At 41.1% G+C, this 26,211-nt stretch overlaps 1 protein-coding gene across 1 annotated transcript; it reads right to left on the bottom strand.

Annotated features, from left to right (window-relative positions):
* Positions 1 to 17,355: 17,355 nt before the first annotated feature.
* psat1 (phosphoserine aminotransferase 1) lies at positions 17,356 to 23,600 on the bottom strand. The gene is made up of 9 exons (XM_086205383.1): positions 23,411 to 23,600; positions 22,414 to 22,474; positions 21,967 to 22,036; positions 20,204 to 20,409; positions 19,631 to 19,803; positions 18,840 to 19,009; positions 18,610 to 18,738; positions 17,881 to 18,018; positions 17,356 to 17,747 (listed from the first exon to the last, which is right to left on the bottom strand). The coding sequence occupies exons 1-9, from the start codon at positions 23,474 to 23,476 to the stop codon at positions 17,645 to 17,647; spliced, it is 1,116 nt and encodes a 371-aa protein (XP_086061509.1). The 5' UTR covers positions 23,477 to 23,600; the 3' UTR covers positions 17,356 to 17,644.
* Between the last annotated feature and the right edge of the window lie 2,611 nt (positions 23,601 to 26,211).

The following is a 26,211-nucleotide window of genomic DNA, read 5'->3' as shown; positions in this document are numbered from 1 at the left end:
TTCTGTGTCCTCATTCTGATGGCACATAGTCACACTTATCCTCATTGTGCAGCACAATCTAAAAGAAACAGGGAAGTTGCAGAAATTACATGGGTCTGTGTGTGTGTGTTCCTGAGGATTTTTCTAACGTGTTCTATACCCGTAATCATCAAGTGTGATGTTGGGGTAAACAAAACTTCACCAACAAGCCAAATATGCGTTACCTCCTCCCTGCCTTCATCTCCATTATTGTCAGCCCTTTTTTTATCTTCAGCACGGCACAGATCAGATAGAATGTCACCTCTACAAACTGCCGCAAGCTAATTAGCTGTTAGCCATGTTTGTGTTCTCGACTGATGACAGGATCATTTACTCTGGTCTCCAGCTGGCTCTGTTTGTCGGAGCCATCTCATTAGCATGGCAAATTAGTCCCACTCAGTCAGGGTTCTGCCTCACCCAATGAGAAGTGATTGGAATGCAAATCAATCAAGAGGGCGGAGATATGGTAATCACTAAATTGTGTTGAATTGCAGACAGATGAAAATATTGCATAAACTTTAATTTTGTTTGGAAATAGAGAAAAACATGGACCCAGCAAATCAGAGACGCCATTGTTATGATCCATATTTTGGGTAGTATTACAGATGAGATGGAGACCAATATTCAACATATACGTGATCGTTGTAACTCAAAGGAAATTGAGTGTGTATTCCGAATCCAAGATTTAATTATCAGAAACCATTTAACATCGCTGCAAACTCTGTATTAAATCTAATAAAGCAATCCTGGAAAAAATATGTCAATGGTTAAACAAGTAGGGGGGGCCACAAAGAAGCAACAACAGCGACAGGAACCTTTTGTCTTTGTGCCATTCATGACTCTAAATGAGTCATTAATACATTCCCAGTGTAAAACAATCTGTTTAATCTAATATGGACCTAATATTCTCTCAACAGCCCTTCAGCAGGAGACATACATGATAGATACGTGTAGAAATTGACACGTTATCTATCTATCTATCTATCTATCTATCTATCTATATATACATATGTGTGTGTGTGTGTGTGTGTGTGTGTGTGTGTGTGCGTGTGTGTTAGAGGTCTCTTCCGTGTGTGCTTTACTCCTCCAAGTCAATCTTGGTGAAGCCATCACTATCTCCAGTTTCATTTGTCGACAACCTTAGCAGTGAGGATGGAGTGATGGAGGGGGTGTGGGGTGGAGAGAAGGACAGAGTTGGAGAGGAGGAGGGAGCAGTAATGTAAGAAAATTGGAGGATTAGACGGCGAGCCCTCTTCCTGTCTGCTACAGACCCCCTCTTCCTCCTCCACCTCCTCCTCCTCGCCTCCCTCCCTCTCATGCCTCCGTCCAACCCTCAGACTATAATAACACAGCCTGACATACTGCCAACCAGCCCCCCCACCCCACCTCCACAACACCCTCCTGCCTCCCCCTCTCTCCATTATCCCTAACAGATCTGTCATACCTTCCCTTTCACTAAGGCTTCGTTTTCTCTTCTTTTTGCAGATCTGAAACCTGGACTGACTCTTACCTTGTTCGGTTAAAAGCAGGATTACACTCCTTGTATCTGTCTGAGCCTTATTCTCTTCCTCTTGCCATCACTCTTAATTACTTTGCTCACCTGCTGCCCTCATCAGCTTCTTTAATCTTTATCAAAACCTGGTGCGCACTACGAGGGGTAAGATCTTTATATCTACATTCACGGCCACTGTGTTTTTGCATGTGAAGGTAGTGTGCAGGTGCTGACACGACACATGGCAAAAAGGTGGAGAGAGGCAGAGAGCAATGAGGGAGAGTTTCAGAGTGTACGTAGAGAGGTCTGAAAGGGCCTAAATGGATCTGCGATTGGACTCTCTGAGGTCGTCATCAGCCCGGATTGGAGGCCATTAGGGCCTATTTAAAAGAATTACTTCCAGGATGCAATCAAAAACCCTGATAGGTAATCAATGGGAACTCGATCAGGGCACAAAGGCAGTCCATGTGTCTCAATCAGCCACCATTCAGCAGGACAGGGAGATCAGTACAGGCCAGATACTGCATTCAGTTGTAGTGTAGTGCAGATGCTGCATATAATATATGATCACAAATACCCAAGACACATGTACACAATATGCATTACCAGAATATCTGCACACAAACACACACGCACGCACACACACCACCACACCATGCACGCACGCGCGCGCACACACACACACACACACACACACACACACACACACAAGCACTTACACAGACTTACATTAATTTCCTGACAACTAACAAAATCACTGGCCCAAATATGAGCTTCTTTTTTTTTTTGCAGTCGGGGGACATGGCTTTTGTCCTCAGTTGCTCATGACATCCCCAAATAGCTGTTCTTAAGTCTGGTTTGTGTCCCTGAAAGTGTCTTAAGTCACACCCACACACACACTGACAGGCAGTAAGTTTGTCCACAGATGGCCATGTTACTCTGCTCCCAGACAGTGATTTATCAGGAGGCACGTAATGCCTCCGACACCTCCCCCTGAGCTTTAAAAGAAGAATTACAGGACATAAAGGAGAGAGATGGAGAGAGCGATGGAAGAGAAAAAGAGGGAGGAGAAAAAAGATGAGCAGGGAGGAGTAATGGGGGAATAGGTAAGAGCAAAGGAGGGGAGGAGGCAGAGGACAGACAGGTTGATTTATTAGACCCTCTATTTAACAGAGCATTGTACACTGGCACACTGTATACACACACACAAACACACACACGCGCGCATGCACGCACACATGCATGTGTGCACACACACCTTCAGTACCCAGAGATGAGTGAGGAGAGGTAATGCTGCTCAATGATGCGTATGGCGTTTAGTTCAGTCTGAGTGCGCCCGTTTCTCTAGCCATGCAGGCTCACAATATGCCCCCAGCAGGTGGACAAAGACAGAGAACAGGTGAACGCCAAAACTAAAAACTGGGTCAATATGACTGGTTCATAAACAGAGCAGAACCCTCAAAGCAGTTGAACATGCTGGGTGTCTAAATTCAGCACCCATAGCCGAGCTGGAGGGATCCTGGATGTGCAGGAGGCATGTAAATACAAATGCAAACATAGACAGGCACTCAAAAATGTGCAATAACTGGATTTATTAAGTCATATACACTATATAAATGCAAAAACACATATACCAATAGAAACAATAATAGCCCTGACATGATAAAACACCATCAAGAAGGGGATATGAAACACACCGCGCCCCCTGCAATAAGATTACTGGCTATCAGCCCTCAGAAGGTTTGCCAGCGGGAGTCCCCAGTATAATAAAATCAGATTAAAGGACAATCATATTTATTTCTAGTATATACAATATATCAAGGTTGCTCAGTAGCTCTTATTGTGATAGGCTGTGAAAAGGCGAGCCTCTGTGTACTCTTCTTCCTCTAAGTTGACGTTAGGCTGTGTTTAATGAGCTTCAGGTGTCAAGGAACCGGGAATGTAACAGGCGAGGCTTATTGATTTATTGGTTTCAAAAAAGTTTTTGTAGTTTTTGTTATTGCCCTGGCTGTCACCAGTAATGTCATTTCAGAATTATTTCAGGTGAATAAAAGTGTACGGTGTATAAATGTAAATCAAGAAGGTTCTGGATGAAATATTAAAAAGCTGACTTGGAGAAATTGACATGATTCTGGCACTTAAAGATGTCAATGAAGGAATGAGTGATACATATATATATATATATATATATTTAATTATTAATTGATAGTGACTAAAAATTAAAGCAAACAGGCAAGATGACAACTTTTAGAATAACAAGTCTGAAACATAATAGGGTCTTCGCCTGAAGTACCTTCTGGCTCAGGCCCTAATTAGTTTTATTCCAGCATTTGCTGCACGTTATACCACCTGTGCTAGTTCTTAGTACCACGATGCTTTGATATCACAACACAAGGAAGACAATAACATGGAAAGCTTTCGACCAGAAAGGCATATACACCCACTCCTGTGCACATCCGTCACTTATTTAAGATCAAATTTGTAACAATTAAAAAATATACTCTGTCCCTTTCCCATGACATGAAAATGATATTTTCAGCATACCTGCATTTGAGTATTCTTGAAAGGAAGCTTTATATTCAGCCAAATGAATAGGCTATACTACAAGTAAGCAGTGTTTGTCCACCCTTCATTCTTCCACTCAAGGGTATATCCCTTTCAGGACTGCAATTGTTCTTTTAGTATCTGTCATTGGACCAAGAACCATTGTCACATCCACTGAATGAAGGAGGCTCCAAACGCTGCCTTGCTCAGCCAACCTTGTGCTTTCGCAACCAGCTGTTATTCTACTTTGCTCACCCGGTCCAGGAAAAGCAACTGTCTAAACAGCACTTGTATCACTGGATCATAGAGGGTGTTATCAAAGCCTGATAATACAAAGATCTGATGTGACCAGTTTCAGAGGTGCAGACGCTTCTTCCAATGTAAAACAGAGTTGAAAGAAATCCATTTGGTGGTAAATATATTATCTGTATTCATTTTTACTGTCTAGATCTCTGGGTGTCTAATGGACTAAACCACACCAGTGCTCAGGTGATTCATGTGGCAGCGCAGAGTATTTACAGATTTAAGGTTGAATCTGAAGGGATCTGAAAAAAATAGTGCAATACTGACGAAAGTGGGGCGCGGGGACCAAATTTGGCCTGTCATAGCTAGGGTTCAATTTGGCCTGCAAGGTGTAAAAAAAAATAAGAATAAGTAACAAAAAGAAACTAAAAAGAAAAACTGTTAACGTACCAGGGGGCAAGAAGGTTCCAGGTTCGAGCCCCGGCTCAGGCACTGCATCTTTCTGTGTGGAGTCTCCATGTTCTCCCTGTTCCTGTGTGGGTTCTCTCTGGTACTCCAGCTTCCTCCCACAGTCCAAAGACATCAAGAGGGGACGAGGCTGATTGATACTCTAAATTGACCGTAGGTGTGACTGTGAGTGTGAATGGTTGTCTGTCTCTATGTGTTGGTCCTGCGATGAACTGGTGACCTGTACAGGGTGAACCCTGCCTCTCGCCTGAAGGCTGCTGGAATAGGTTCCAGCTCCCTTAACAGGATTAGCGGTAGAAAATGGATGGATGATTACATACCTAAAAGTAAAAAAAAAACAAAAAACGATCATTTGAAAAACTGTAACTGTTTGTGCTATTTTTCTTTGTTTCCCATTACAATGCAACTTCATAAAAATAAATAAGGTCATGTCATGAAAATGACCTGTCATCTTTCAAAAAAATATCTTTAAAATCAACAATACATCATATCCCTAATCACTATTTTTTTTTTAAATTGATTATTTGATCAGGTAGGAGAGAAAATCTTTGTGCCACATTTGTTTCGCATGAGAGGAGAAAAAAATGAAGGGGCAGAGAGGAAGACACATAGACAAAAGACGTTTTTAACACTGTGTTTGCTTTTGGCCTGTGGCCCACCATTTGATCTCGGCTAATGTTTCATGTGTTGTGTTTGCAAGTTAATAATACAATTACAAATTGTGCTTACAACAATTCCATCAGAATGACTGAGTAAATATGTCTGTGAGTTTAAATCATGTGCATAATTTCAATTTTACAACAGTGAAAGAAAAAAGAAAAGAGTTATATTCGTCGTAAAATGTACATGCCAGAAGTCATTTTCTATGTGCAGTAAAACTTGAAAGCTCAGACTATTCAGTGGGCCACTCGCCCACACTACTACATGTCCCTTTCCTCAGCCTAAATGCCACACAATTATGAGTGGCTGCGGGTTCGGCAGGCCAAGATGGTTGGGGGTTGTTGAGGAGTGAGATTGCATGCGTGAGTGCATACGCGTGTATGTGTGTTTGTGCGTGTGTACATTGTGTGAACAGAGAAGTCATCTTATTTACCCACCTTGGTGTTAGGGGGTGGCCATCGCCCGCCCAGCTAAATGCCATGCAAATGCTGCCGCTGCCGTCAAGCTGCCAATCACGCCGGTGTTGGCATTCACGTCATGCTGCCGAAGCATTTACAGCGTCTGTGATCTTTACTAAATGAGAAATAACCCTAGCCTGTCCAAGCTGGCCACGACGTTCAAACAATGCTATCCCCAAATTCCCCTCGGAAAAAATGCTGTGAAGTTAAGACATCGCATTGTGTCAGAGGAATGATAAAGAAAACAAAGAGGGTGGAAGGGAAGGGGTGGTAAGGGAGGTGTCTACTCCCATAGTACAGCCTCATTATGATGATGTGATTTTCTGGAATGGCAGCAATGGCTCTCGTCACTAATACCAGCTCCCCTGAGCCTCGAAACAGCGCTTTATTAAACTTTATGAAAGGCTTAGCTGTCCAATTTATGAGCTTGCCTACTGAGGATGTGAGCGTGCAGACGCAGAGGAAACACTGCAGCAGTACATCAGATGAGATTACACCGAACAAAAAGTTTTACCCCTGACAGTACTAGTGCCTTGTTTTATTCAGAAATGCAAACATAAAGCATTGTGTTAGGTTGTTCATAGTAATGAAGGAATTGTGTCAGCCACATTCCTGGCTACACTGGGAGTCAAGCTTTAATAAAAGGATTTAATACTCTTTCAATGAGGTAAAATAATAAAAGACAGCCTAGTTTGTTGGGTGATAGCGTCATTTGTTATTTGACATGATTGTTTCTGGCTTATAGGCTAAACTAGACCATTAGGAGAAATACATACTAATTGGTGTCAAAGGTGTAGGTTTGAATTTAAACGGCTGTAAGGACATGAAACTTGCAGAAATTTGAACCTTTTCATTTCATTTCCTGCAGTTTCGCTAAATATACCTTCTTAAACACAATAAGAGCAGGGAAATAGTCCAATCAGATCATATACAGATAATTAATTACAGTCACTCACGAGTCAATATAACTAGTTTTCTATATCTTTATGACTTACATTTGATCAGTTATGCCATTTTCTCATAGTTTACCAGTGAAGAGTTTTATGAATTAATGTTAACATATAGCTGACTGATATAAGGTGTTTAATTGTTTGTGACGCAACACGATTGTAGTCACGAAGGGTATAGCACATGTAAAACAACACCTGAGACATTAATAACCTGTTTTAAAACTGGACAGCAAATCCATCCAGACAACCATTCACACTCACAGTCACACCTACAGTCAATTTAGTTAAGTATCAATCAGCCTCGTTCCCTTTTGCATGTCTTTGGACTGTGGGAGGAAGCCGGAGAACCTGGAGAGAACCGACGCAGGCACAGGGAGAACATGGAGACTCGGGGGCTGGAACCCAGAAACTTCTTGCTGTGAGGCGACCCTGCTGACCACTGCACCACCAGGCTGCCGTGTAAATTTCAGCCTCCTCACAGCAAATTCAAATTCATTAAACTATTTGATTCTTTTATTTGATGTATTTATTTATTTATTGGAAATTACAAATTTGGTATGGAAACACAATGGTTCATACCACCAGGTATAAAGAACTCAAACAATAGCTTTGTGAGCAGTCTAGTACTCAGGATAAAGAATGGTACATAATATCAGCCTTTCTTATCATGGCACTCATAAATATGTAAATAAGCTTTGCAGCTTACACTTGATAACAAGAAAGGATTCGTGTGTGAGGAACACATTTGATATGTTCATTATTTGATCATACTGATAAAGTGCTAGAAAATCAAGCCATGAGTTATTGGCAAAAGATACACAATGATCATAAATAGTACACTGATGAGGGCCAAGTACAAAACCTTGAGGAGTCCCACAGGCAACACAGTCTGATAGATTCATCTCTGACGTACCAGTACAGGATCCTAAGAAATCCTCAGGGTTTATTATCAGTGGAATGAAAGTAGGGGACCTTGTCACAGGGTTGGTGTTATTGATATGCTTAGTCAGTTGTTGATGAATTTAAAAAAATAACTGGAACCTGTCAATGAAAAAATGAAAGATTAAAAAAAGAGTAAAAAGTATTACATTTTTTTGGTTGAAGCATAATTTGGCCAAAGTCTCACAAAAAAGAGGAACATTTGTTTTATCTCGTGCAAAGATGTACTATAATGTTTAATTTCCATTTATTCTAGTTTCCCAAAGGTACTCCCTGGCCAGTTTAAATTTTGTATCCTAAAATTTAGTAACGAAAATAACATCATTATTTCTATCACGTTACTTGCCATTATGGATCTAACAAATAAAACAGGTGAGTATTTGATTTTTGTGCTCTGATGAAAAGGGTATCACCCAACTTCAATGTTGTTCTTCAAATGGAACGTCCCGCTCTGATGCTGCAGATATTACTAACATGATTACACACAGACGTGTTGCCCACGCACACAGCTGTGTGCACCTTGCTCATTACACTTCTGGTAGCAAAAAAAAAAAAACCCTCATCAACTCCTCTGTCTTTGCTGACATTCTGTTATCACACACTGACAGACGCACACAGATAAACACGAGCATTAAATATTCACTGAAGTATTTATGTTGGCAGAAACACCGACAGGCAAACACACTCATACATGAACACAAATCACCAGGCAACAATTAGTCTTGCCCCATAAGTATTCTCTCACTCATTTCACTTAGCTGTAGGTGCAAATTAAATTTGTCTTAATGCACTGTCTGTGGTCTCTCATCATAGAGGAATATGTCAGGGTCACACAGAGACCCAGACAGGTGCACTCGCTAACACTGCACGCACCAAAAACACATTATTACAGCACTTTTTAATGTCCTGCTGGGAAGACAGTAGTATCTCAGAAGACAGCTGCAGAATTTTAATTTGATTTTTTTTTTTGTATAGTGTGAACTGAAAACAGAGTCAGGTTAAAGGGATAGTTCACCCAAAAATGAGAATTCAGTCATTATTCACTTAACCTAGAAATTCTGTCCATGTCTGCTCCTTTAATTTCAATTTCAGGTTTTGCTGCAGTTATAAGTACAAGTATATTTATCTACTATGTTAAACAAACTGTAACACAGAGACAATACATGTTCACTAATTGCCTGGTGAACAAACAAGCTGATGTTTTCTCCGCATTCCGCTCTTGGTCATTTGAATAGAAGTTCAAAGAAACAAGCCGGCTAAAATGAGGAGGTGGAATGAGAGCAATAATGTAGTCCTGCTGTCAATTTGCATTCTGTTTAAATTAAACCACATCAAACATCTGTCAATCATCCCTGTTCATGCTATTTGATGAGGGAGGGTGAGGAGAGCAGAAGGAGTCTGACACTTTGATTGGTCACTTTTCAGAGGCAGCAGTGTGTCACATGCCTGTGCACAACGGAACGCTCAAATTGTAGCAGCATACTTTGATGTTAAAATGCATGCCCGCAATGCAAGATTTGCAAAGGTCGAAGAGGCAGAGAGCAGAAAATAGTGGCGATTTAGCAGCTTAACAGCCACATATTTCTCCTACGCACTTGGTCAGACACCATTATAGAGGATGGCTACATTCCATTTAGGTGCACTAGTTTAGAGTCCTGTTGACAAGTACGATGGCTCCCTTGTGCGGCTGGTTGAAAAGTTAAAATTATTTATTTTTAAACAAATTGGGACCGTGAGGTCCAAATACCTACTTTGGAATGCGGCTACGTCAATTCTGGCTTGAAATTAATTATCTTATTCTTAACTACACCTATCGGCTGAATGGAGCTTAATTTAATAATGTACTAAAGTAATATGATTTCTCAAAGACTTTGACATTAACTACACATACAAAATGTAACCGAGGATTTTAGTTGGCCTCGTGTGAACATATAACCAGATTTCCTGCAACAGTGTAATTTGTCACAGTTGCTTTGAAGTTTCGTCAGTGATTCAAAACAGTATAAAAATAAATGCGAGGCTGTGCAGTGACTTTGCCACATGAAGTTAAGCACACTTGTACCACAGCAGTGTTGAATGAATGAGTGTCAGCTGTGGCAATATGACAACGGAACACTCAAATCAATGGCACTCTGCTGCTAATTAATGACAAGGCTAATTGCAGGAACGGCTTGTTGCTCTTTGGTTTAGATAAATACTCCGACAAGTGAAGTGCTTTAATTATCCCCAGTGTGTTTGTGCTTGAATGCTGTTGCCGCCGCTTCACTCGAGATGCCTGCCGAATGAGACATGCTAATTAAGAGCGATTTCCCCACTCCCCACTCATTAATAACAACCACAATTAACTGGAGCTAGCGGAACATGGTGCATTTGGTGCTAACAAGATTAGCCTCGGGGAGCAACGGGTTTATTAGAAAGCGGGGCACACACACGCACACATACAAAGAGAAATAAGGTGCAAAAGAATAAATCAATTTAAGACAAATTATACTGTCCAGCTGAAGAATAATGGGAGAAATGCAGCCATTGTTGTGCTAACTTATATCATCTAACTTTGGTGTCTTATTTATGATAAATGCTTTGGGGGTAATAAAAGAAGAAACATACAATGTGTGTAGATACAAATGAGATACACTAACAGGTCTTTGTATTTTTGTTTTTGGTCCAGAGCACCTGGAGGAACCTCACAGGCATTGGGAGAACATGCAAATGAAACACAGAGGGTTTCAGACGGCCAACAGGTTCAAACCCAAATACAGGCTGTGAGGAGATGCTAAACAACCATACCGCCCACAAAATCTTTTTAAAAGAAATATGAATAAAACATGCGAAGAGTCTATCACACCCAAATATGCACTAACGAGGAAAATTTTTAAAAAAATACATGCTGAGCATACTGGTAGTTATTCCCCTTCTTAGGGCTTTACTGATATCTAAAAATCTATATTATACCATGTTAATTATGGACAGTATTCATAATAATGGAGAAACTGACTGCATAAAATAATGGACATCATCTCTGGATGACTGTGTACTATAGAACATTTCATTTTAGGAAAGGTAAAATAAAATAACCTGGATAAAGAATCGCACCACCAAAGCGAAAATTCTGTGTTGTTGTTTTTTTCATTTAAGAAATAAATAAATGAATACGCAGTTGAAATTTCTGCATTTGAGGAATTCGCTGGGGTCAGCACAACTGGAATACGCTGAGCCTTTCACCCAGGGTACCACCCCACACTGAAAAAAGACACAAAATACTCTACTGGGTTCACAAAATCCCATTTGCAACAAAACCTTCCAGGTACAGGACTATCTTAGTCTAGTAAAGCAAATTTATTGGGTTCTAGATCTGAGTGTTGAACACACAAACACACACACACACACACACACACACACACACACACACACACACACACACAGAGTACACAACGGCACAACTACTACTGAAACAGCCAGTATCAAGCCAGTGCTGCTTGATGAAGGTGGAAATCATGATCAATATTTCAATGCTTATTTAACATCCTGCTCACTTGTTCTTGTTGTTCCTTGTGTTCAACCAAATGTTAAACAGCAGAACCTTTGTTGTTGACCAAGAGCTCTCCTCCCATCATCTCTGGTATGAGCTGACCATGCCACTACCTGGCTGAGATGGAGTGCAGGAGGCTTAACTTTATTATCTTAGTTTGGTCAAAATTCCATTCGAAAATGAGAAAATACATTTATATACCTCATGCTGGTGAGTTATTAGTGCAAGTAAAATATTGGAAATTCATTCACCTGCTGATCACAAACATGCCTTAGTATTAATATTTCCACAACAAAAGCTTTAGAAACAGATAGTATGTTGAATGTAGTGTTTGCAGGTTATTGCACCGCCCCCAAGAGGCCAGAAAATGAAATAATACAAGTTGGGTCATTCGTTATCAAAACATCCATCCATCCATCGTCGTCTTCCGCTTATTCCTTACTAGTAAGGGTCGCGGGGGGGCTGGAGCCTATCCCAGCATCAACGGGCAAGAGGCGGGGTTCACCCTGGACAGGTCGCCAGTCCATCGCAGGGCCAACATACAGTGACGAACAACCATTCACACTCACATTCATACCTACGGTCAATTTAGAGAATCCAATCAGCCTCGTGTTATCAAAACATGAATATTAATAGTTGCACATGTACATTTTATTCACATGAAGCCATCATTTGAAATGTTGCACTATGTAGTTGAATTACGGCGTAACAGCAAAGGTTTTGGAAATGAAATAGAGTCATTTATTTTCTTCATATGGACGCTGAAAGAATAGGAATAAACTTGTTCAAGGATAAATTCACAATTCAGTGAGGCTGCTCCTTGAGCAGACAGCATGTACAATATCTATAGAAAACAGAGTCTAACACAATGCAGAATGTGTGTATGCGTGTGTGTGCGTGCGTGCATGTGCGCACACATGTGTGTGTAATACAGTGTAAAGGACGTCAGTCACAGTAACTTTTCATGCTGCAGCATGGAGCTCTTGACAAGAGACTCAATCAGCAGCACTAAAGCCTGCCTCTGCTTCCTCTGGCTCTGCCACCCTACTTTTGTGTCGACTAATCTCCACTGTAGGATGTAGAGGAGCCATTTGATATTGTCTTCCCCGGTGTTTTTCATTATCGCCGTCTTACTGCAGCCTGCCGGTGGCTTTACCTCAACATTAGTGGGCTTGACAGGACGCGAATCACCACCGAATCCAGTCACAACCTCCCATCTCTGCGGTAACCCTACTCACATTTCAAAGCCCATCTGCCTCTTCTTATCTTTCACTCACTTTTTTTTCTCCTTTGAGGTAGATCTGCTGCAGGGTCATGGATGATATTTTGGGGAAAAAATTACAAAGAGGTTGGGTTTTCTTTTCTTTTTTTTTTGTTAAACTTTAATTTAAACAGTATCAGACCACAAAGAACGAGCCAATGTAGAGTTGATGGGCTCATTAAAAGATCTTTAATGGCAAGTAAAAACTAAATTATAGTTAATATTTTATTTTAGAAAGAACCTTCCTCCCAGTTATTAACAAATGTTAGCTTTTGTTTAAAGCTGCTACTATGGACGCAGTGTTTGTTGACTTTTACGCCTCCTCTGGTCAAAAGCAGCCTTCCCATTTCCCACCTTATGTCATAAATATCTTGGGTCTTCAAACTTAGCTTAACTTGAGCTCATGCAATTTTTTTTTTTGAAGGTGCGTGAAAAGACACCAAGTATTTTTGTAGAATGTTTAGAGTTATAGTAATGTATCTTGTTTCTGATTGTGTAAAATAACTATCGGGGTGGTGAAATGTGCAAGATTGTAGATTTCAAACATTGTTTAGGACTGTAACTTCATTTCAGGTCATTTTGCAGGGAAACCGATCCAAACACACGCTTTTAGAAGCAGCGCATAGAATCAGTGAATCTGCTGGTGAGTGCATCGGTCGCTCAGTCCAGCTACGTATGTCTGAAACTCCTATCTAAAACCTTAACGAGAGGGCGGAGTCCTGCCTTGACAGACAAGCTCATTCAAACAATCGGGGTAACGAAACAGGATGCCATCACATTCCAAATTCAGTCTTTCTGCAGAGAAACTCTGCTTGTGCGTATTTCTTTTCTTTCTCAGTTATTGTGTCTATTTTCCAAACACTGCACTTAGAGCTGTTCATTCGACCAACATTAACGTCACCACTTGCTGCTTTGAGAGCTCGTCGACTGCTCCATTTTTCCAGCAGCGTTCTGACAGTATTACGGTAAGAACTAATCAGGAGCCACATTACAGCTGGGTGGCAGAAGTAAGGAACCCAGCTCATCAGTTTGTCTAACAACTATCTGCAATAGCAGTTGGTTTTATTTTTCTTTTTGCAATGAGCAACCTGTTGATGCAAATTTACATTTCTGGAAAATATCTCAAATTTCAGAAACAGATAATAAAAAGACGTAACAAAAATCACTTTGTAGCTTTCCTGCTCTGCTCTGACTCGCCGTAGGCAACAGTGGATCCTATTGTATTCCAGCCAGAAGTGAAGGTCCGTCCTCAACACAACATGGAGGCTTGAACAACTATGATATTCCCACGTTTAGTTTCCCACGACTAATCAGCAACAGCTATCTTGTAACCTCCCTACAAACTTCTTGCTTTAAGCTTGCAACTTTCTACCCTGTTTCTCAAATTCGGAGTAAAATTTCCAACATCTAAAGTTGCAGCACCGGTGATCTAAAAACACCTGAAAATAAACAGCAAGTATTTCAGGGAGTATTTGTAGTTTTTACTCACATAAATGAAGCGATAGCACAAATTTTTAAAAGTACACCATGACAAGGTGAAGTATAAAGTATTTAGTTATGTTCAGCCTTTGTTAAGCTGTTATGCTGGAGATACAATGGGGGATGATGGGATGAAATGCAATAAAGGCCCCAGGCTTGAACAAAAGTTTGGTGCACTGGAAAACATGATCATTGGTCATGTGTTAAAGCCCCAAAGCACCAATATAAGCCAGAATAATAGATTATTGTGTAATATTTCTGACTAATACTTACTAATATAGTTTAAATATGTAAGCGGTATTTTGAACTTGTAGTTGATTTTTTTTGTAGAACGTAGAATCTTTATTTACAATGTTTCTATACCTGCCAAACAATTGACTAAAAAAGTAACAATCGGAGCATCGGCGGAGTGTAAAGCAGTCGGTACAGGAAGCATCTGGGTGAAAACTACTTGATCAGATCCTGCAGTGACAGCAGTTTCAAAGCTGAGCGGCTATGAAATATGCAATTGATAAGATAATTGATATTAATAAGATGCAAATAATGCCAAAAACATTATTAAAAAAAACACAGCAATGTCTCTCAGGTCAACTTGGTACGCTGAAGATGAGCCACCAACTTAAGGCCAAGATAAAGATGGAAGTGCCCCCCCATCAGAGGTTGTTGGTTGATGACATCATGCAGAGTGATGACAAAGTTCACGCGGTTAATGGGAACATGAGGGCTTTCATGGCCACAGCTGAGAGGAGTTGTTATTGAGAGATTTCAGACAGATACAGTATAAATGTTAAGATATTACGAGGCGGTGGCTTATTGTACTAACAGAAGATTCATCTGGTTTAAAGTAATACTTCACTCTGGCAGAACATCTTTATCTGTCAGCACACAAACCTTCGCAGCAGGTCCAACATTTCCTGCCCTGGGGCTCCACTGTCAACACCAACACTCAGACTTTCGCCGCTGCTCTCGCTACTGATATTTGCCAACAGCCAAAATTACTTTTTGGGAAGAATCATTTGGGATGTTGTATAAAATAATAACTCCTGCTTCTACTTTACCTTGTGTCCTTCTTTGAGAGGAAGCCTGATTTCTTTTCATTACATTTCAAAATGAAAGTCGGGGAAATAGTCCAAAAGGAAGCAAAAGAAATCAGTTTTAGATGATGATCTACTATATAAACATTTTCCATAAGGTATATTGGAAATGTTCAAAATCATATTTTGCCTTTTGCTACATAAAACAGGTTCTAAGTCTGAAAAAAAATGTTGAAAGGCCAGCAGGTTAAAAAGAAAAATCCACACTTCCGCGCCTACCCGTCCATTCGCTGCCAGAGCACGAGAACATGAAAGTGGTGCATCTTCTTCTGCAATTACAGCTACACACGTTTATTTCTGGATGCCAGAGAGTGATAGTAGCCTTAAACTTATGGAGAATGTGTGGCTGTCCAAACATAATGAGGAGAATGTGTGTATTGTGAGGGTACAGTTGGCTCTCTAGTTGAGAACCCTTTGTCTGTGGTGGTGAGTTGACCTTCAAAGAAAACCACACTGATCAGTCTGTTTATTTTGGGGGCATGTGAGCAAGCAGAAGAACAAGAGTGAGAGACTTCTTTGTTTCTTTTCCTGAAACATTTGATTTCTCATGGTACTGATGAGTCATCTGTTGTTTCTTTGACGTACAAATAATAAAAACCCTGTATTATACAATGCTGGATCTTTAGATTTATGCTGCCCCTCTACTTTTTTGGGATTTGCCTATGTGATTTGATTAGACTTGCTCTATTAAAGCTGTCAAAGGCTCATTAGCATTGAGAGAAATCTGCACTGGAAAGTTTCGTAACTAGAGATTTCTTGATGAACACTTCCACCTAGAGGTCATTTGAAGCACTAACATCTTGTAGTTTTATGGTGGGTTTGCAGATAAGTAGCTGAAATGTGAGTTTTCAGATAAATGCTTGCAATTTCAACACCTTGACTTCATTCTTCATACCTGGTGGGTTATAAAAGTTACAGTCATAAGCTACAAATGCTAAAATTGCACTCATCTAAAGATAACACATGCCAGGTACTGCTGAGTCATAAATAATAAACCCACACACATATATTCTCCTCTTGTACAATCCTCTCCAACGAATCAGAACTGATACAGTGACCTCCCTGACAAAATGCAAATTTGTCAATGAACCTGACATGAATTTAAAAATGTTACCACCTCCCTCTTAATTTCCTCTGCGGGTTCCTCTCTGAGGTGGCTAAAGTTAAGGGTCAGACAGACATCAGTGCTGCAGGAGCTGCTACAGCGTCAGCGGAGTGAAAGCAGCGAGGAACTGGCCTCTAGACATCCAGATGGAGGACGATCTCTCTCACCGTGAAGCCATCCAGCCAACCCTGCTGCTGTTAGGTGGACCTGTTCACGCCTACTTACTGAACTGTTTCTGCAGTCAGTGGGCACAGAAGTAGTGTGAGGTGACGGATTCACCCCACAGGCAAAAGATGAGTGGTAGTGTAGAAGCACTTGGACAATTACACACTATTATTATCATCATCATCATAATTATTATAATAATAATAATAATAGTAATAATAATAATTATATTATTATTCCATCCATCCATCGTCATCTTCCGCTTATTCCTAAACATTAAGGGTTGCGGGGGGGCTGGAGCCTATCCCAGCAGCCTTTGGGTGAGAGGCGGGGTTCACCCTGGACAGGTCACCAGTCCATCACAGGGCCAACACATAGAGACAGACAACCATTCACACTCTCAGCCACACCTACGGTCAATTTAGAGTATCAATCAGCCTCGTCCCCTCTTGATGTCTTTGGACTGTGGGAGGAAGCTGGAGTACCAGAGAGAACCCACACAGGAACAGGGAGAACATGGAGACTCCACACAGAAAGATCCTGTGCCCAAGCTGGGACTCAAACCGGAACCTTCTTGCTATAATGCGACAGTGCGAACCACAGCACCACCATGCCGCCCCCCCTTTAGATACGGACACTGTTAAAGTTTGATGGCTATTTTTAAAACCATTTTGAGTTGATATGATGATTTGGGGATATCTGTTTCAGGTAGATTTGTCTTCTTCCTCCTTGTTTCTACTATGGACCATCATACATCGTGTGCAGCAACAACAAAAATTGAAATCCAGTAGAAGTGACTGACTGAAAGTAGATAAATCAACATCTAAATAGAAGGCTGACTTTCCCAGTTATTAGTAAAGTGGTAAATTACCTCTATGTTTACTGAAAAAGCCACATGTTCTGACAAAAAAAATCAAGAGACAGGAACTGACACTGTAAAATATAATCATGAAATATTTACTGGAATGTAAACATGACAAGAACCATCTTCAGTATTTACATTAAAAAAACGTTAGTTAACAAACGAATTAAGAATTTACTTCAATGGAACAAATGTAACAGACGTTACCGAACAGAGATCAAAGCTTATTAGCAACAATGACAAGACGTTACAAACCACATGTCTAAGGTGCAGCTTGACAGATCCAAGATGGCTGAAAAACTAGTCGAGTTGAGTTTGACTTATTTGAGTTATTAAACGTCACTAAAGATCTCCAGCTAACTGTTAGCGAGGCTGCTTCACTTATGTTCCTTTAGGAATTCTTTCATGTATGCAGCCAGAGCTTCAGTGTCCTCCAGGGTTACAGCGTTGTACAGAGATGCACGAATTCCTCCAACTGACCTGCAGTGGGAGACAAATCCCCATGTTTACAAGGTTTAGGAAACGCAGAAGCTACAATGACATAATTACTACACATTCATTTTTTAATTACATGTCGCTTTAAATCTATCCAAAACTGTGACAAAACACTAACCTGTGTCCTTTCAGTGATATCATTCCACGTTTGGACGCTCCCTCCAGAAACACCTTTTCCAAGGCGTCGTCTCCTCCTTTCTTCCCAACACGAAATGGGATATTCATTCGGCTTCGACAGGCCTCGTCTACAGGACACCTGTGCAGTGTAAAATGGTTTCCATTTTAAAGTCTATTTCAATTGAATGAGTCCAGCTTGTTAACAAAAAAGCCTAATTTTCAAAGTTTTTGAAAAAAATAAAATAAAAAAGGTATATGAAGGGAACTGTGATCACAAAAGACAGAAAACAACAATCTTAATTGGGTTGCTTCCTTTCGGGTCGAATGTTCACGTGTAATTTTACCTTAATCTGATTCATTTTGGAACATGTCAGGCAACATACATGTATAAAGAAGCATAGCATAAAGGTGCAACAGAGGTTGAACAAACAAAGAAAAACATCCAAATCTTTGATCAAAGGGTGATTAATGTCCTGACTGCACCTTATTAGTGTCGGAACAACTTCATTTTCTTTTTAAAATCAGAGCATTTTCCTCCTGGGTGTAGAATCAGCAACCTTCTCTACACTTAAAACCACCACTGCCACTCATAAAGATTAATAGTTTTTAATAACACTGCAAATAAAAGGTTAAATAAACCTGTATTTGTTTGTAGCAACATCTGTCTGTGGATCTGGAACGGCACTAATGCTTTCACCGACTTTGAACGTTGGAGGTTTGTGATACTTACGCGTAAAAACCATTAGATGCATTGATGATGTCATAAATCATTGAGGACTTCTGCTTGCTGAGCATTTCCATGGCAGCGCTGCCTCCGTTGTTCTTGATCCACTCCAGCACCAGACTCATGATGTAGATGCTGAACCAACAGGGATGCGGAGATTGAACACGGGAAGGAAGGAATTGTTTCAGTTTTGTATTGTGATGAAGTCCACAGAGGAAATGGAAGCGTGTCGGTACCTGAAGCAGGGCGGTGTGTTGTACAGGGAGTTCATCTCAGCCTGTACTTTATAATCCAGGACGATGGGACACTCTTTCAACGTGTGGCCTAGCAAGTCCTCCCTCACGATGACCACTGTCACCCCAGCGGAACCCACATTCTTCTGAGCGCCGGCAAAAATCAGTCCAAACTATGCAATACAAACAAAAGTTTAGTTAGCAGCTAAACTCTCCAAAAGGGACATGCCGATTTTAGAGGTTAGAAAAGACGACAGATACCCATCTCTCCTCCGTGTGCGCATTAGGGAGCTGAGACCCACAAAGAGTGCTAGTTAGCTTAGCACAATGAATAGTAGTGGTCGGGAACTGCAAGCATACCTCCGTAAAACATCTTATCAATCTGAATCACAATCGAAGAGATGAAAAAAAGTCTTTTTGAAGCTGCGTTGGCAAGGTATGCGAACCTGCCCATCCACTAACATTCATTGTGCTAAGCTAACTAGCGGTCAGCTGGTCTTCTGGGTCCCACTTTCCAACTGCACACAGAGAAAAGAAGGGTATCCATCTTCCTGTCTGGCTCTGGGGGGACAGTAAATATGTGTATTGCTTTTACTTTAATTTATCTTAGATATTATTTGATTTTTTATTCCAATTTTGTTTATATGAGAACTGACAAGGATGCTCATTCTGTCAATCAAATTTTCCTTAAGGTTATGCAAAATTCAGACGTTGAAGGACTCGTAAAATTTTTTGGGAAAAAATGAAAGTGCTTGGAATGTTGTTGTTTTTTTCAGGATTATTCTTCACCTCACCTTGGACACGTCCACAGGTCGGGACAGAAAATTGGAGGACATGTCACTGACGAGCACCACCCCGTTTGTTTCCGGTGTGAAGTTATATTCAACGCCGTGGACCGTCTCATTGCAGCAGTAGTAGACATATGAGGCCGAGGGGTTCAGCGTCCAGCTGCTGGGGTCGGGAATTTCTGGGTGGAAGAGCAGGAAACTTTCTCATCTTCTGCAAATATGTATATATGAGGTTAGACTGAGCGACAAGAAATAGGCCCTAACAACATGAGAGCCCCGCCGGACACCTCGATGAAACACAGCCATGTGGAAAGACAGCTCGCATACCAGGGTCTTTCCTTGGCGGTCGGCTCTATTGTTTATTATGCAACAGCCTGGCACACACAGCCAGATTCGGAGAGCCTCGGTTGCAAATGCAAACTGAATAACAATGAGTTAGTCATAACAACCCTAATTATTTTTGACGTGTTGACAATGAAGAACTTTAAAAAAATAAGCAAAACATGTCATGTGATGTCATGCATAAAACAGAATCAGTAGTCTTCACTCCAGTAGGCGTGAGCACACACGTAGACTTACTTGTGTAACCATCCAGCTTCGGGTGGACGATGTTGACTTTGCCGTACTTCTCAGCTTCTTTTGCAGCTTTTGCCGACCAAGTGCCAGTCACTACGTAATCAGCACACTTGTCCTCCTTCAGGCCGATCAGATTTAGAGGGACGGCGCTGAACTGTCCAGAGCCGCCACCTTGCAGGAACAACACCTTGTAGTTGACAGGGATTTTTCTGCGTGAACAAAAGGTCATGTTGTCAAATAACACGATAATCCTCGTACCCTAATTCAAACAGCAAATGTGTGTAACACACACACTCATTTCACGTTGAAACATGTCTTTGGTGCGGTAAGTGTGGGAACAAAGGTTGAAACTACATCTTCAAAACTGACTGGATGGTCTCAGCTGAGAAGACAAGACAAGCTTCTGTGACAAACACTTCCAGGCTTAGAACCCAGCTGACTGCTAGTTAGCTTAGCACGATGAATAGTAGTGGGTGGGAAGTGTTAGCACACCTCTGTCAACAGTCTTATTTATTTGACCCAGAATATAAAAAGAAGGAACAACAGGTTATATAAGCTGAGTAGGCAAGATGGATGTATGCTAACCTGCCTGTCCACTTCTAAATGTCGTGCTAAGCTAAGTAGCGTTTCAGGTGTTCTCTGTGGGTGTCACTTCCCTAATACACACACAGAGGAGAGATGGGTGCTGATAATTAATATTTAATTAATAAATATCATTCCTCAAGACGGCGGCATGGTGGTGCAGTGGTCAGCACTGTCGCCTCACAGCAAGAAGGTTCTGGGTCCCAGCTCGGGCATGAGATCTGCATGTGTGGGTTCTCTCTGGTACTCCAGCTTCCTCCCACAGTCCAAAGACATCAAGAGGGGACGAGGCTGATTGATACTCTAAATTGACTGTAGGTGTGACTGTGAGTGTGAATGGTTGTCTGTCTCTATGTGTTGGCCCTGGGATGGACTGGTGACCTGTCCAGGGTGAACCCCACCTTTCGTCCAAAAGTCAATTATTTTATAACTTCAGATAAAAACAGTCAATAACACAATTATTAGTTTATACTTCCAAAATCAAAGGATAATAATTTAGTCGTCCAGATACTGTCCTCTTTTCCTCCTCACAGTTTTAACTCTTGTTTAATTCATGAAAATCTCTTATTATTATTTTCAACCTGCGTAATGTTAACAGCTGGAACTTAAACATAATGCGGTTTGCTGACGTAACACTTAGTTGAGGCTTAATGATCCTGCACGTGGACCAGCAACCACAACCAACCAACAAATTGGAGCTTTTGATCGTAATTTGGACAAGGCGTCCTCCAATAAACCTTCTCAACTGAATTCATTTAGAAACTGCTCAGGTGATCAGTTGCACAAGAAATGAAGAAAAAAATCATTATTCATCAAAAAAAATTAATAAATATTCAAGGAATCCAGCAAATAAAAGTTTGTCAGGTTCTCTAGAGTAACAAACAGTGATGCACCTCTAAAAAAACAAAAAACAAAAAAAAACACCTCACCAGACCAGATATTAAATTATTTTGACATTCATTCACTGTCAACAAGGTATAACAGGACAGGATAATTAGGAGCTGCCCATAGGGGTCTGTGTCATAACCTTCCCAGGCTTGCTAGGGGTCACTGTGGTACAATCCATCTAAAAAAAAAAAAAAAAAAAACACACACACACACACAGGTGCAGAAAACACTTCAATATTTAGTCCTGCTTTGGAAGTGACAGCACCAGTAAACTAAAACCACAATGAAAGACTTACAACAACTCTCGCAGGAGGCTCTCTGTTTTGCTGAGGATTTTGTTGAAGTCTGGTGACCGGTGGCTCATCTCTGGTTTGAACAAAAGAACGTCGGTGTCAGTTAACCCTTTTTAAACACAAATCATCTAACCCGTCTTAATTTATGGGAATAAAAGTAAAACATTGGCAAAATCAAGTCTTCTTCCTCCCTACTAGACACAGCTGTTCAGTAATAAATCTACACAGATTTCCCTCCCTGCATGTTACTATAAGCATGGCCTAATGTTGCAGCCTACACAGTGAAAATCCTGCATACCAACAAATTACAAATCAAACACACACAGCTACAAGTTATTACAGTTATAGGACTACAGTTACTGTCTCCAGCTACATCAGCATCAGCTGGAGACAGTAACCACTGAGAATAATCACTGATTATAGAAATGTGACCTCTGTGCTTTTACTCACCGAGGACACCGATACCGAGGCCACTGTAGTTGAGGAGCTCCTTCTGAGCCTGGAGCAGCACCTGCAGCAGGTCACACAAGTGACATGAGATCCAAATGAGCTCCGGAGCAGTCAGAGATGATGACCAAAGTTTGGAATTAACAGGACTGAATATATAAAGAAGCATAGCAGCAGCAATGGAAACTTTTAACTGAACTGTGACTTTTTCAGAATATTAAACTGAGGTCAGTTGGACTAAATGGCATTTAGTTTCTGTCCATCTTTGTCTTTCACCCCAATCTGTCAAGGCAGAGTCCGCCAAGTTAGAGCCCTGGCTCAATGACTTGACTTCAAAAATATTGTTCTTTTTTTTTAACGAAATTCCCATTTGTGCCATTTTTCTACGGATCAACCTGCCGTGAAAGAATCTGCAAAACATTTCGCGAGATGCAACCTAAGAGTGTGTTCGGGGGATGATATGTCCTTTAATATTGCTGATTATTTTCAAGGTTTTGTCTGCTTGTTTTGTTTGTTGTTGCTGTTTGTAAAAGAACAAAACAAGTAGTTCAAGGGTAAGGAACTAAATACCAAATCTCATCAATTCGGAAATCAAACGCACGGCTCTTTCTACCTTTGCGTACACAACATTTGAGTCGAGATCGCTAAGTGAGTGTTTTGCTCTGCCACCTACAGGTTGCTAGGAGGCACAAGAGAGCAGTTTCCAATTAAATGAATGAGGATGATGCAACTCAGCCCGGTGTTTTCAGACACTCCGAGCTACTAACCGACAGCAGCTACCGGCAAATCACTGCCCCCCTGCGGATAAACCCGCAAGCTTGGAGGTTCTCACGGAACCTGCAGAGTGCTACAGTTTGCACGCCGCCTGAAAATAAAGCAAAGCTGAGAAGACTGCACAAAGTTGAACTCGGAGACGTGCATCTGCACAAGCGGCGTTCTCCTTAGCTGAGTTGTCTTTCGCTGATTTTCTCAGGGAATCAAAATCGGGATGTACACTTACAGACTGGGGGAGTTTTGCAGGTCCAGCCCCGAAGTTGATGGGATGATAGCTGTTGTTTTGCTCCATGATGAGATGGTAGTTTGTTTAACCTGTGGAAGCCGTCTCCCTCGGTGAGTTCAGCGGTGTAGATGAGTCCGAGTCTAGCCTGCTGTCGTCCACTTCTCTGAGGCGAGCGTGCGGAGTATTTCACTGTGCATCGATGCTGCGTTCAAATGCTCACAGAGAACTCGGAATTCCGGGTACAGAGAGCTCGGAATTCCGGTTACAGAGAAATAACTGAAAATATATATTTATATTTAACAAAAAAAATTTCTCTGTTATAAAACAATATAATCAAGAGAATGGATAATTCTCATGTAGGTGAAAATAGCAGGTATTTTTCAATTTCTTTCACAAAATAATACCTAAAATAAGACAATATTATTTTGGATTGGAAATGTTTAATCAGAAAATCATGAGCCATGTAAATTGGTCAGTTTGTTCTCGTTTTTTATGTTTTATTACTTAAATATTGAAGTCAGTGGTATCGATACATAGACTAACAATAAACTACTGATTAACAAGTGAATAAAACATGTGGAAAAACACCTTCCTGATGACAATGTTCAATTCCCCACATCACTGGAAATATAACAAACAGTAACAGTCAGAGGAACATACATGGATGAGATAACATATTATTTCTAAGTTAACACTTGTGTTTTAGTTAAGTGTAAGGGAGTTTGTATGTTGAGGGAATATTTTTGTGTAAAAAAAAAAAGTTTTCAAGAAAATAAAGATAGCATATGGTTACATTTCTGCGGTAGTCGTACCTGCTATTTTAAAGTTAGTTTAGTGGTTCAACACACTCGAAAACGGAAGTACATTTTTCCGATAAAACCTGAACGCAGCACAAAGAAAGGGCATCTGCGCCAGCCTTCCTATTGGCTACCATCAAATGTCACTTTAGTCAACGTTTATCATTGGTGAATATCGATTTACGCGTTATCTGGTTGGCTCCTGTGTCACGCCACTGACGTGTGACGAACCTGGGAAACCGACAAATGGAAGTCACAGTGTTTCGTTTGATGATCTGGAAATCAAATGTCGTAACATTAAAAGTCACGTCACTACGCAATGGAAGGGTGTAAACTGCTGTAAATGTACCAGAGAGGGAAGAATATTTCAAAATATCATGAACACCGTAGCCTACATGTGGCTGTTATTTCACAATAACAAATCAATCGGCAAAATCAATTGATCTGGAGGAATTTGCACACATATTAAAGAAGCGACCGTCAGCACATAGAAGCCTGAATGTCTCTCAGTGCAGCAGTTTAATTAAGGTGAACTAGAAGGGCCAGATTTAGAGATGCAGTACTAGTACTTAATGTGCTATGTATCCATTCTAAGTAGTTACTCACATGAACACAGGCCGTGGCAACCCATGTGTAAAACATAAAATATAACACCAGATACACACTTTTAAAACAGAACTGATGGCCATTAATGAGGCCAAATATAAATTACATTTAAGGCTGTAGTAATGTACAGTAAGTCCCATTTTATGTAAAACTATCTAGTCAATAATGTAGATACTAGTTTTGCGTAAGCGAAGGGTGAAGGATGCAGTGACAAAGATTTCCAGTCCAGAAGTTCACAGTTGACATCCAGTAAACCGATTGCATCAGTCAGCGGAGCTAGAAAATCTGGTAATTGTAAGCTTGCAAAAGTGTGTGTGTGTGTGTGTGTGTGTGTGTTTCTGTTCATGAAGTTTTTGAAACACTCTGTTCCTCTCTGGCATCCTCTCTGGACAAACTCTGCCCCCTGGTGTCCAAACCAGCCAACAAAAAACAACCAAGTCCATGGCTCTGTGAAGTTCTGAGAGAACAAAGAGCTGGACTCAGGGCAGCAGAAAGAAAGTGGCGTAAATCCCAAGAACCCACTGACTTGTCCTTATACAAACAGAAACTTGCTTCCTTCACCTCATGCTTACAGTCCGCTAAGAAAGCCTTCTATCAGAACAAGATCTGTGCCACTTCTGATTCCAGAAAACTATTTATGGCGTTTAACTCCTTGCTTTCTCCTCCAGTTGCTCAGCTTTCCTCTGCGCTGACTTCAGACATGTTTGCCTCCTTTTTTTCTGAAAAGGTTGCTGCAATCAGCAACCAGTTCTCTGAGCCTGACCAGTCCAGTCAGCACCAACCTGCCACTGCTGCTTCACCCTTCTCCTTTGCTCCCCTGAGCGAAGATGAAGTCTCCAGACTTCTCCTGAGCTCAAAACCTACAACTTGTCCTCTCGATCCAATACCCACCAGCATCCTGCAGACCATTTTGCCCACTATCAAACCTGCAGTCACACACATTGTCAATTCCTCCCTGGAAACTGGCATTTTTCCTGCTACTTTTAAGCAGGCCGGTGTCACCCCACTGCTCAAAAAGCCTAATCTCAGCCCCGCCAAGGTTGAAAACTACAGGCCAGTATCACTTCTGCCATTCCTGTCAAAAATACTGGAGCGCTAAGTATTTAACCAGGTCTCTGAACATCTGCGGAACAACAACCTACTTGACTCTTTTCAGTCTGGCTTCAGGTGTGACCACTCCACTGAGACGGCACTCCTGTCAGTCACTGAGTCACTGAGACGAGCTTGAGCTGCTGGTCAGTGCTCTGTCCTACTTCTGCTGGACCTGTCTGCTGCCTTCGACACGGTGAACCATCACATTCTCCTCTCCACACTCTCTGAGCTCGGCATATCTGGTTCTGCCTTGTTGTGGTTCAAGTCCTACCTCACAGGCAGATCCTTCAGAGTGTCATGGCGAGG

Source organism: Aulostomus chinensis, chromosome 6 (genome assembly GCF_037954235.1).
Source record: "Aulostomus chinensis isolate RoL2024-O1b breed Wild chromosome 6, RoL_Achi_v1.0, whole genome shotgun sequence".
Classification (NCBI taxonomy): domain Eukaryota; kingdom Metazoa; phylum Chordata; class Actinopteri; order Syngnathiformes; family Aulostomidae; genus Aulostomus; species Aulostomus chinensis.
This window is presented reverse-complemented; position numbering and strand designations above follow the sequence as displayed.

What these genes read in the sequence shown, in the direction of transcription:
- psat1 (XM_086205383.1), bottom strand. Translation starts at nt 23,476, where the DNA reads ATGGAGCAAAACAACAGCTATCATCCCATCAACTTCGGGGCTGGACCT. An exon ending in GCATCTAATGGTTTTTACGC is followed by an intron (nt 18,019 to 18,609) that starts GTAAGTATCACA and finishes TACACTGCACAG; the next exon opens with GTGTCCTGTAGACGAGGCCT. An exon ending in ATATCACTGAAAGGACACAG is followed by an intron (nt 17,748 to 17,880) that starts GTTAGTGTTTTG and finishes CTCCCACTGCAG; the next exon opens with GTCAGTTGGAGGAATTCGTG.